Source organism: Thunnus maccoyii, chromosome 7, assembly GCF_910596095.1.
Source record: "Thunnus maccoyii chromosome 7, fThuMac1.1, whole genome shotgun sequence".
In the NCBI taxonomy this organism is placed as follows: Eukaryota; Metazoa; Chordata; class Actinopteri; order Scombriformes; family Scombridae; genus Thunnus; species Thunnus maccoyii.
Window position 1 is genome coordinate 10,740,447 of NC_056539.1, and position 11,997 is coordinate 10,752,443.

An 11,997-nucleotide genomic window follows, 5' to 3' on the forward strand; every position below is an offset into this window, starting at 1 on the left:
GATTCATGCAAAGATTAGTTTTATCTCATCTAGGCCCAACCTCATTTGCTTGTGTCATAGTCATGTCTTCTTGTGAACACTGCTTACAGGTTGCATGTCCATGAGTTGTGTGAGCAGTTCAATCAGAGAGTGATTTTCCCTTTTCACAGTGTTTCATTATAATAATTTTTGGAGGCTGAAAAACTCAACCATTACATTATTTCACAAGGCAAACACAAAGATGAGAAAAAAGCTACAAAATAATAATGTTTTAATACAATTTTAATTTTTTCCCACCATCATTATCATCTGGCGACCCCTTAGATTAACCTCCTGACCTGTTGTAGGGTCCCGACCCTCAGATTAAGAGCCACTGATCTAGGCTTCTGCCAAAATCAACACTTTGTGAGTTTTTATTCTGCATCTATGAGATTATAGTTTGTATGGGGTGGTTTAATAGATTAATCAGTGTCTCTGCAACAGCTCTATAGTGTGGGAATGTACAAATCTAGAAGTGTGTACTGTTCACCCCCTTACAAGTAATAAGATAGCAACACATCATAAATGTGTCTGTCATCTAAGGCTGTAGTGGAAACGCATTTCATCACGGGTTGGCTTGGCTCGGCCAACCCGGGCTAATGGAAAAAACCCTATAAGTATTGAGTTGCTGTACTGTGCATCCAGTGTCGAATAGATAAGACTGTCGTGCGTTTCTCTACCCAGAGGGACAAATCTCACAGTTTCATTTTGAGCTCTACCACTCACTTGTTAAGGATTTTCTGATACACACGCTTACATTTCTCAGTGAGATAGAAATGGATTTTCTGTCACTTTTAACCATTTCCATTATACATAATGAGTGAATGAATCATTGCGCACATCAATATCTTGTGACAAAACATTAACACACGTCTATCCTACAACCAACACCAGTATTTACACTTGAAAATTGCCGATGTGTTACTGACAGACAATAAACACCGTAGACAAAAATATCATTAGAACAAAACCTTAGTGCAGTTTATTATTGAAACAATGCTACACATTAATCAGAGACTTAATGGATCCTTTTCTCTTTCTCTCCAGTGAACTACATGAATATAAGCTTGGTAATCCTCCCAGGAGGTTTGCACGCCATTTTTCATCAGGTCTGCCCTGTCCGCCATGCGGGTTTATGAGCTGACCGTCACTAGTCTGGGGTGGACCCAAAAAAATATATTCACTGATGCTTGGAGAGGCCGAGAAAGGAGGGAAACAGGCTATGGATTAACAAACTGGACTGAGTATCAGTAAATGATGTATCAGTCATACATTAGGGGATTATAAGTACTGGGGAAGATCCTTCTCCACCACCTGGAAGAAAAACAAAAGCAGAAGTTGACATTTATTACATGTGGCAATGAAACATATTAAGACCTGGAGATACATAACAATACACAATATTAGTTATAAGTTATAATTAATTCCAATTCTCTCTCGTTTGTTGATTCATTTCAGTTATTAATCTCATTTTTTCCTGTCTCATATTCACAGCACAACAGCGGAGTTTTCAGTTGTCCGCAGTTTTATATCGGACTGGTTTTATGACAGCGAATGAAAAGATTTGTTGTCAATGTTTAGACAATGTAGCTCTGCCAGGAAAAATAATGACACGGCCACATGGGAGAGATGATGATAAGAGAGGATATCAAAACATTTAAACCAACTAAATTTAGAACATTTGTGTAAAAAGTGAGATGTTTTGTACGTACGCTTGGATCATCCAAGGGTCCGTATCTCTTCACCACCTGCCCCTCTTTGTTGATCAAAAACTAGACAGAAAAGGAAAAGGAGGAAACATGAAATTTTAACAATGGTGTTTTTTAAGAATATACTTTAAAACATTTACATAATTCTATATCTTCAAATATGGCTTAGCCAGCTATATTGCATTCATAGCTGTACTGATAATACAGAGGAGATAACGCTGGCTTATCACTGACGCACAAGAATACGAGGACAGCTATAAACTCTGTTGATGTCTAAACATATAATAAATAACTGAAATATTTACCTTAGTGAAGTTCCACTTGATGCTACTGCAGGAATTAAAAAAATAAATCATGTTAGAAGTTAGTCAATAATTGATATACAGTATCTTCATGTAATTCAATCAAAAACATATTTACCAGTTTCATGTCATTATACCTATAACTGATCATGAAATGCCTTTGTTTCATATTCAGGTGAAAGCCACCCTGCTTTTAGTCAATAATTTGTTTGCCACTTACTTTCCCATGAAGCCTTTCCCGTTGGGCTGCTCCTTCATCCACTTCCACAGAGGGTGGGCGTTGGCCCCGTTCACATCGATCTTACTGAACATGTCGAACTGAGCGTTGTAGGACTGAGCAAACTGCTTGATCTGAGTTTCATTGCCAGGCTCCTTTAATGCAAAGGATAAGAATATCAAATGATAGATAAAATAGCTGCTATTCCAAAATGGAAAATGGGCTGATAAAAAAAAAGATAAAAGGTTGACATAATGTAATCCAATCTTTCCCTTGATTTCACAGATTGCAGATATGATAAATAAAAAGGCATTAATGACCAAACTTCCATGTTGGTAGTTAAAGATACACTGTGAGGTCTCATCAAGACCTTTGTCATATCACCATGTTGTTTTACATTCTGCATCTGTGATTTATGAGCAGACTGGTTAATTGCAGAGTGATGTGAAATGTACCTGGTTCCCAAACTGGTTAGAAGGGAAGGCAAGGATGTGTAAACCTCTCTCAGCATACTTGGCGTGCATCTGGGTAAACTGAGAGTAGTTTACTGGGGTTTTGCCTCATTTAGAGGCAACATTGGTGATGATGACAACATTCCCCCTAAAAAGGAAATATAAATAGACACAAACAAAATGTTTCATTGATTGGTGGATTGTAATAGGATGCTGTTGCACATTTAGGGAGAGGATATGTCATAAAGTCACCTGTATTTTTCTAGGGAAACCAGGTTGCCATCGATATCTGTCGCTGAGAAGTCATAAATAGACGTGGCCGTCTGCCAGTCCTCTGTCGGTGCAGACTGTCAGAAAAAAAGAAAAAAAGAGTTAAGCGATGGGAGCTTTCTTCCAGAATCAGACACTTTTATCCTGCTGTGTGATTATTAAATAACAAGAAATACATTAGAAATCGGTATACACATGTCCGATGAAAAGTTATCTTTGAGAATTAGAGGGTTGAGTCTCTGCTGGGTGCAAATCATTCAAAAAATACGCAACTATATTACATAATAGATACATAAAATGTAACAAAATAAATTAAAATGAAATCTATTAGGAATGCATCCAATTCACAGATGTCACATCCTATTACAAGTGATAAATTGAGGGCTACACAACCTGACATTGTCCAAAAGCTAATTCCAGCACTGCAACATAAACCAGTGTTTCAGCTCTCATCTCATTCAGTCTTACCATAGCCTGCAGCAGGACAGAGAAAAGGACAGCGGACCCTATCAGGCGCATGATTGCCCTTCAGTAAGGTCCTCTCACCCTCACTGTCAGACCACAATCCCACTACTGAGAGAGCAAACGTTCCAGTGTCCTCATGTAAAGGCAGCGAGTGATCATTAACTGAATAGATAGGCTGTGATTCTCCAATAGGTCTATCTCTGATGACTAATGAATCCACATCAGAAATGCAGGTGTACTGCGGTCCACAGTCCACAACATCACCTCATACAGACTGTTACAGACTCCTTATAAAAGCAAAACATTTAGGTCATGAGGGGTTCAGTTCCATGTGGCCGGGGCAAAGGGCTGGAGGCTGTCTGTAGAAACTCATAACCTTGTTACATAATGTGCTCGATGACTCAAAGAAAAAATAAAAGTTACATCAGTGCAGCAGAATAATTTGCAGCACAAAAACAAATCTCACTCAGACATAAAAGTCACAATGGTTTGTTCACACTACCAGATAATTATAATCCGAGACAACAAGAGATTCAGTGTTTTGAACAGTTAGAGAATGCTGGCCAAGTTACTTTTCCATGACAAAACAACAAATTAAAATCTGGTAATACTGGCTGAACTGCCAAGCAAAACATTGCATAACTAACCAAGTGATTAGGTAAATTGCTGATCTGATTAGATCAGATTATTTCTCAGTTTTCTGGCAGGTGTGCTTGGGAGTCATGCTTCATGGCTTGGCTTTGACAAATAGTTACAAACAAGTATCAATATCGAAAATTTACAATGTATATGTTCTTAAATATTTATAGATAAACTATATGATTCAAAACATACAATCAACTAGCCACAAGTGTATGTTAATGAAAATGACAAACGATACATTATATGTTTTGTGAACAACTATATATATTAAATAAACTAAGAGAAATTTCTATAGGCAGTACAAACATATTTTTGCACAATATGGCTAAGCAGGAGTACACAGCCAAAGTTCTTTTCATATTCATGTGAAAAGAACTGTGAGAACAGAAATACAGCTTTCAATATAATAATATAAAATAATATCCAATTTAGGCTACTTAACACTTCTATTCCACTACATTGCAGAGAGAAATGCTGGAATAATAAAATATCAGCTGTAGCTTAACAGAAAACGTGCTGATATGACCTTGTGTTACAAAACCGTTAAAATGACTGAGCCTGTCACTGTATTTCCCAGAATGATAAACTGATCATCAGCTGATACAGGCGACCAGCCAGAGGAGGGAGTGCTGCTGCAGAAACAAACAACACTCATGTTACCTTCAATTCAGTGATGTGCAAATACTAAACAGTGGTAGCTCAACCTCTCTTCGTACAGTGTAACCCTGCACCAATTTATGAACTGCATGGGACAACCATGAAGGTGGTTGTACTTGAGTTAAATGCAAATTACAGACTTTAACTGCACCAGTAGAAACTCTGAAACTACATTCAAGACACAACGTGGAGGATTTATGAATGAAAAACAGCTGTTGAATATACAGATGTTGAAGACAGGCAGTTGCTGACATCACTTTTACGCAAATTACAAATCACAGGAGCACAAACATGTATGTACCGCTGTTTTGGTTTAACTTGTGACCGTGTTAACTGGTGACCTTCAGAGTCCGTCGTTATCTTAGTGACGTCAGCTGTCGAGATGAAGTTAGATGTTCAATACGGATAAATATTAGTCTCGCCCTCTTTTTTGTCTTACAGTGTGTAAATTAAACGGAAGCAAGAAGCATTCACATTTCTTGAAGTGACTTCTAATGTGGACAAACATGGATTAGCAGAGCAGCTAGCGTCTAATGAGGAGTCATCATTATTATACATCGGTTACACATTATATACATTATATATTGGTTGAATATGGGTCACTTTCCGATTGAGGATAACAGTATAAAATCCCAAAATAGGCTACAGCTGCACTGCCAACTTATAGGCTGCGGTTTGTTTCCCACATTATAAGAAACGAGACGTGAATTCTTCTTGTGCACAATTTAACCTAAATAGTCAGCGTAGTTATTAAACACAGATAAGCATGCATTTAAAATGATTAAAGTAAAATTAAAGGCTGTGTTCTTAACAGCTATCGTCCGTCACTCGGAGCAACCACGACGCATCTGCCGAAAGTCACCAGTTAACACGGTCAGTCGTTACACCGAAACACCGTAGAGGTTTTACATTACCATTGTGGAAAATACAAAGTACAGTACCATCGCCAGTAGTACTCCACTGCTCGCCACAGCCCCAAATGTCAAAATCACATGTAGCGGCTTCATTTTTTTTTTTTTTTTTTTAAAAAAAAAACAGAGGCTACATTTAGCCAGATCAATAGCTACATTCTGAGTGTAGCTGCAGACTCCGCCCTGCAGGCTGTTATGAAACACGACGTGAGAATCATTCAGAAAGTTAATTCAAATAAAGTGTATTATTATTATTATTATTATTATTATTATTATTATTATTATTATTATTATTATTATTATTATTATAAACGTAGTTGTTTTTAAAATTTCACCTACATTTTTTACATTTTTCAAATTTTTTTTATTGAAACTTTATTTATCGTAACAATCAATTTTTTAAAATAAAAATAAAAATAAATATTAAAATAAAATAAAGGCATTTTCCAAAGATGTAATTATAATAATCGATTCTACATATATTCTTTTGGTTTTGAAGAGATTTTAACGAGTTCAAAAATATGTGAAATCGTTAGGGAACATAGAAAATAATGGTAATTTCTTTGAAAAACGACATTTGCGAATAAAAAACTTACCCATTACAATCATCACATTAACAGTGAAATCCATTTTAGGGTCTTTACATTCAAAATATATTATAACATCTTTAACAGAACGTTTAAAATTACGTTTATAGTGGAAATGACAGCTAAAATCTGACCTAAATGTGGCAACAAAGTTACTGTTGAAAAAGAGATTGAGAGTAAGTCATTCATTTTCATTTTTACAAAAAGTTTCAGTTAGCATGAAAATCAACAAAACGTGAAACTAAGACATTAGTGGGATTTATGTTATGTAGGATTTTTAAATGTATTTATATTTATTGGGTTTTCAAATTTACACAATATTATAGATTGGGATGATGGGTGGGGAATAACTTTATTTATTTGTTTGTTTGTTTATTTATTTAATTATTACATAATAATTTAGATTAGATAGGAGAATTGAGGTTTATTTTCAATCCAGTAGACGGCGGTAATGCAACATTTTGGATGCAAACCGCCTTTAAAAATATACAAGGAAGAAGAAACTGTCAGACACCCAGCTACAGACAGTACAGGGTCTGCAGTTGTAGTACCAAGCCACAAGATTGAAATATTTAAATGCACTTCGGATTTCTCAGCTGTTTATACAGTTGAGTTGTAGGCCATTTTTATGGCTCTAGAATGGATTGAACAATAAAGATCAATCTAGACTATCTAGTCTTAAATTGGGTATGTCCAATAGTCATCAGGTTTTATTAGTCAAAATAATGACAATTCACCCAAGAGCAATAGAACAAGGCGCGAACATCATATTCTTATGGGTCTCAGCTCATATAGATGGCAGGGGGAAATGAAAAAGTGGACAAACTGGCTAAACAAGGACTTAGGAAAGAAAAAATAGACATTTGCATCAAACTATCCAAACAAGAGAGAAAGAGCATTGTATGGAGAAAAATCAACACAGAGCGGCAACAGCATTGGGGTCAGGGGGAGAAACAACCAACTGGTCTCTGTGGGCATTGTCAGGAGCCAGAAACTGTAGAACATGTCATCACCAACTGCAATAGGTATACGTCAAAAAGGGAGGAAATGCAAAGATTATAATCAGGACATTGTAAGAGCTGAGTAACGCCAGAAGATGGCAGTAATGCGACTACATGGATCCCGGCAAACACCGCAGAAGAAGAAGAAGAAGCGGACGTCATCAGTCTGTGCGGTAAACGAGAACGTGCGTCGCATGTTTGGCCGGAAGGGTTTTTGTATATTCTGATCTGATAGATGACCAAAAATTGAAGTTTGAATTAAATCCAGAACAAGTGAAGCATTTGAGAGAGTATGGATGACGAAGAGGAAACATACAGACTATGGAAGATTCGCAAAACCATCATGCAGGTGATTTACATATGAACAGTTTAGCTCGCTAGTTAGCTTAGCATGTAAGTTAGCTTCGGCGATGTAGTTGATTTTATCCTCAGTTTAGGGTTGATGTTGGTACAATTACAGCTCTTTTTTTAATCTTGTTTTTGAGAACAAGAGACTTTGAATTTACACTTTCAGGAAGCTGTAAATTACCCTCAGGCTGCGACACGATACAAACCTCTTTCCGCAGAAATGGCAGAACTAAACCTAAACTATAGACCTAACTCCAACCTTTCATGTAAAATGGAAAAAATGGAAAAACACCTACAGTTGCAGGTAGTGACGACGCTGAAGTCAGCTTCTGATTCAGGGTTAATGGGAAAGTTAAGGGAAACATTAATAATGAAATTTAGCGACTGATTCTCAGTTTTTTCCCCACATACACTTGTAAACATGTTAGACATCGAAGCAAAAGCATCAACACTGTTTAAACCCACTTTCAGATTTGTGAAACCTTTATTCTATTTGTAAAAAATGGAAGAAAAAAAAACACGACTTATGGCTATGTAGCGCTCCCCTTTCTCACTTAAAAATAAAGGTAAAGTTATTTTTACCTTTTTGAAATACAATCACACAATATCTTTATAGGGTAAATTTTCTTTTAAATACAAAATGGTCGTTGTTCTCTCACCTTTCCTTTATATTTTTCACAAATAGATTAAAGGATTCACAAATCTGAAACTGTGTTTTAATGACTCCCTGGAGTCTCTTTTCAATCTATTCCAGATTGGACAGGTCCAAGTATAGTGGTTTTTGATCTGGAGCTGGTCTAATGTGATCTGGATGGGGGGAAAAAAGCAGTGAAATCGCCCTTTTTTCAGTTTTCATAAGCAAAATAAAGGTTTCACAATCTGAAAGTGGGTTGCTATGATGTCTAACACTTTTACATAAGTGTAAGTGGTAAAAAAAGAAATGCAGACTCTGCCTATAAAAATCACTATCTTTGTTTCCCTTAACTTTCCCCTTAACCCTGAATCAGAAGCTGTGAATCGGAAGCTAACTTCAGTATCATGATAGTGGTGGTTTGTAATCTCTAGCCTGTTCTGGCCTGCTGTGTTAGCATTATGGTTACACTCACTCACTTTACGGCTTCACCTTGACTTCCTCAGCTCTGCCACGATAGAGGCTACCTGGTGACACAGGACGAGTTGGACCAGACACTGGACGAGTTCAAGAGTCAGTTCGGAGACAAGCCCAGCGAGGGTCGCCCCAGACGCACAGACCTCACTGTGCTGGTGGCACACAATGATGACCCCACCGACCAGATGTTTGTTTTCTTTCCTGGTAGGTGAATACCTAATTACACAAATTGTCCTGTAGCTAATGAGGCCAGCATACTATATTTACTGATGAACTCTCACTTTATATCTATTTGTGTGACCCATACTGCTGTGTGAAATTATAAAGTCATCTTTTTCTGTCCCCTATCAGAGGAGCCAAAAGTAGGAATCAAAACGATTAAGATGTACTGTCAGAGGATGCAGGAGGAGAACATCACACGAGCCATCATTGTTGTTCAGATGGGTATGACACCATCTGCCAAACAGGTAAACACCTAATTTGCAGAATTTATATTTACATTAAATGCCAATACAAACTTTTGTGTGATGAAAAGGATAAAGTTTATGATTTCTGAGTGTCTCTTGTAATTATGCTGTGACAATATCGTCTTTCTGTCTTTCTGTCTCTGTTTTGGATTTTGTTCTCTATAGTCTTTAGTAGACATGGCACCCAAATATATATTGGAACAGTTTCTACAACAGGAGCTGCTTATTAACATCACAGAGCATGAGGTAAACAACATACTCAGAAGTCCACTGTATAAAAATCCCATTGATAATGTATTTCTAAATGAGCCTACAGCCTATGCTTCAGAAGTGTGATTACATTTTATTTTTGATGCATTTCTGTTTTGTCTTTCAGCTTGTTCCAGAGCACATTGTCATGACAAAAGAAGAAGTGACTGAACTTCTGGCAAGATAGTATCCTTACTATTACTTAAAGAGGCCATATTAATACCCCTTTTCCACAAGTTAACACACTTCCCTGGGGTTAAATGTATCTGACATGCTTTGGTCAAAATACTACTAGGATCAAGCACCACAGCAGCCGTCTCATCCTGTCTAAACAGCCCCGTTCAGAACTGCTTTTTTGAGTGTAAATAAACGTAGATTTTGCTGTGATTTAATTGCAATAAACGGATCAAAAGGATGCTGAAAGTACTACTTAACTGTTTTCTGAATGGAGTTCAGATTGATCAGAGCTATGCTAACATTGTAGCTGCTCCATCCACACTCAAAATAAGGTCATCTAAAGGCACAAATACTGCAGCAACGACAACAAACTCACCAGCATTTAAGATGTTTATTACCGATGACAGGAGCGGAGGTGGTGTGTGATTCTAGTGTTATCTTCGGCTAAATTGAAGATGAACCCACTTAATCCCAAAATTTTTATAAACAAACTCCTCCTGCTGGTAAACTGCTCCTAATCAGAGCAGGATCAGGTGTTTTTTCCTCCTGAATATGAGACAGCAGCAGCAGTGACGCAGGACTATCCAGCTCTGCTCTGCTGATCAGCTGTCTGTCAGCATGGGGCTGTCCCCTGCTCCAGCCCTGAAATTTGTTTCCCTTAGCTTTGCCCCATGTGATGTAAGAATGGGCATCAAATCTGAATGGCCTTGGTGGTCTTGTTATACAGTTTGTGCTTTAATAGGCACATCAGAGACCCCAATACATACACACAAGCACTGAAGATTTTTCTTAAAAGGGGCTATATTATGAAAAACTCACTTTTTCAGAATACTTACTATTTGTCATAAAGAATTAAATTGGTGATTTAGCTAAAGACCGCCATCACGCTGTATTTAATGTCTTTATGAAACATTCCTTAACGTTTTTACCTCAGTAAATTAAAGGAAAGTCAGTTGCCGAGGATCCAAGCTGGGGACCCTGTGGCTCGCTACTTCGGCTTGAAAAGAGGACAGGTAGACTCTTCTAATTGAGATAATGCATGAAACATTTATCGCTGCATGGTGCTGTGTGTTTTATCTTGGGTCGGTCATTTATTAAATTGTTTTCCATGATCTGTCATATGATGTTTTAAAGGTGTTTTAAGAGTATTTCCACTTTATTACTGTTTTGGCCGCATTGTTTTTTTGCCCCATCAGACTTCGCAGTAGCAACGTTCTGGTTATGGCTATTATCTGCACATCAAGCGTGCCTGTAGATTTAGATAGCAGCTCTCATTTGAATGTTACTCAACCCACAAAAACAAGCACCTTGTGTTCAAACTGTATAGTTGTGACAGTTCTTTTTTTTGTTGTTGTTTTTTTGTGATGTTAATTTAATTGTCAACAGTGAGACAGGAGGCTGTCAAAGTACGTGAAGTTCTGCTATTTTTCTTCTACTTTTCCAGGTAGTAAAGATCATCAGACCTAGTGAAACAGCTGGAAGGTACATCACATACAGACTGGTGCAGTGACAGTTAGGTAAGTGTTACTTGGACAAACACTTTAATTAAGGTCAAGACAATCAGATAAAATTTGGTGTGTTATATTAGACTTTTTGTTATTTTTGTTTTACTATTATTTATATTCATGTACTTGAAAGCATTAGAAATTTAAAGACCTCTGCATGTGTTGAATTTGGGACTGTTCTGGGATTTAGGCGAGGTCACCACACTTCATGTGTAAACAAGACGTGTTCATACATGAAGTGTGATGATGATGATGATGTTGTTGCGAGTTGTCAAAATTAACTGGAAAGTCTTGCAGGTGTCAAACCGTGTTTTTACATGCCTTCACATTTGACACAACAGGAGTCATCAGCCAACATAAATGGAAAGTATTTTGTTTGTGTTTATTTCCCAGATTTTGTTCTGATCAACATTTTGGACCAGTGAAGGAAACAAGATGTTACACAGCCTTCATCCATGGATTATCTCTCTGCTTTTGGCTTATGTGGTTTAAATTGTTTTTCTTGTAATTACTGATTTTGTAAAATAAACTATTCAAAATGGAACAGAGTGTTGTTTTCTTTAACCTATGCAGTTCACAGTCTCACCATTTAACAAACAGGAGGTTTTAATTTAAAGCACAACACAAATCTGTTGCTTTATAATCTACAGACATTATGCTGTAATGATTTTTTAGAAACCTACCTTCCTCTTTCTCCATCTGAAAGCCATGCTGTAGCTGCCAGACTGAAGCTTTTAAAAATGGCCGGCTGATTCTGCCTCACATCACAGATCAAAGTTACCGTCCACAGCTATGAATTGTTCTGTTGTCCCTCCCGCTGTGAGGAAGTGAATACATCATAGCTTTCTTGTCAGTGCTACCAATTTCTCATTTGGTTAAATTATATTTTACCCGCTCACCTTTTGATAACCC

General features: G+C 37.2%; 2 protein-coding genes across 5 annotated transcripts; one reads left to right on the forward strand and one right to left on the reverse strand.

Annotated features, from left to right (window-relative positions):
- Positions 1-972: 972 nt before the first annotated feature.
- On the reverse strand, positions 973-11,810 carry gpx4a (glutathione peroxidase 4a). Of its 4 annotated transcripts, none has more exons than XM_042417456.1 (7): positions 11,769-11,810; positions 2,951-3,045; positions 2,702-2,846; positions 2,250-2,401; positions 2,033-2,057; positions 1,731-1,790; positions 973-1,332 (listed from the first exon to the last, which is right to left on the reverse strand). In XM_042417456.1, exons 1-7 carry the CDS (start codon positions 11,793-11,795, stop codon positions 1,300-1,302), a joined length of 537 nt encoding a protein of 178 aa, XP_042273390.1. In that variant the 5' UTR covers positions 11,796-11,810; the 3' UTR covers positions 973-1,299. The 4 variants fall into 4 exon arrangements, with proteins under 4 accessions (XP_042273390.1, XP_042273387.1, XP_042273388.1 ...); XM_042417453.1 differs by lacking the exon at positions 11,769-11,810 and adding an exon at positions 5,647-5,808; XM_042417454.1 differs by lacking the exon at positions 11,769-11,810 and adding an exon at positions 5,674-5,805.
- polr2eb (RNA polymerase II, I and III subunit E, b) lies at positions 7,375-11,629 on the forward strand. Its single transcript, XM_042417452.1, has 8 exons — positions 7,375-7,580; positions 8,717-8,891; positions 9,039-9,154; positions 9,320-9,400; positions 9,531-9,589; positions 10,515-10,593; positions 11,025-11,097; positions 11,479-11,629. The coding sequence occupies exons 1-7, from the start codon at positions 7,524-7,526 to the stop codon at positions 11,088-11,090; spliced, it is 633 nt and encodes a 210-aa protein (XP_042273386.1). The 5' UTR covers positions 7,375-7,523; the 3' UTR covers positions 11,091-11,097; positions 11,479-11,629.
- Positions 11,811-11,997: the final 187 nt, after the last annotated feature.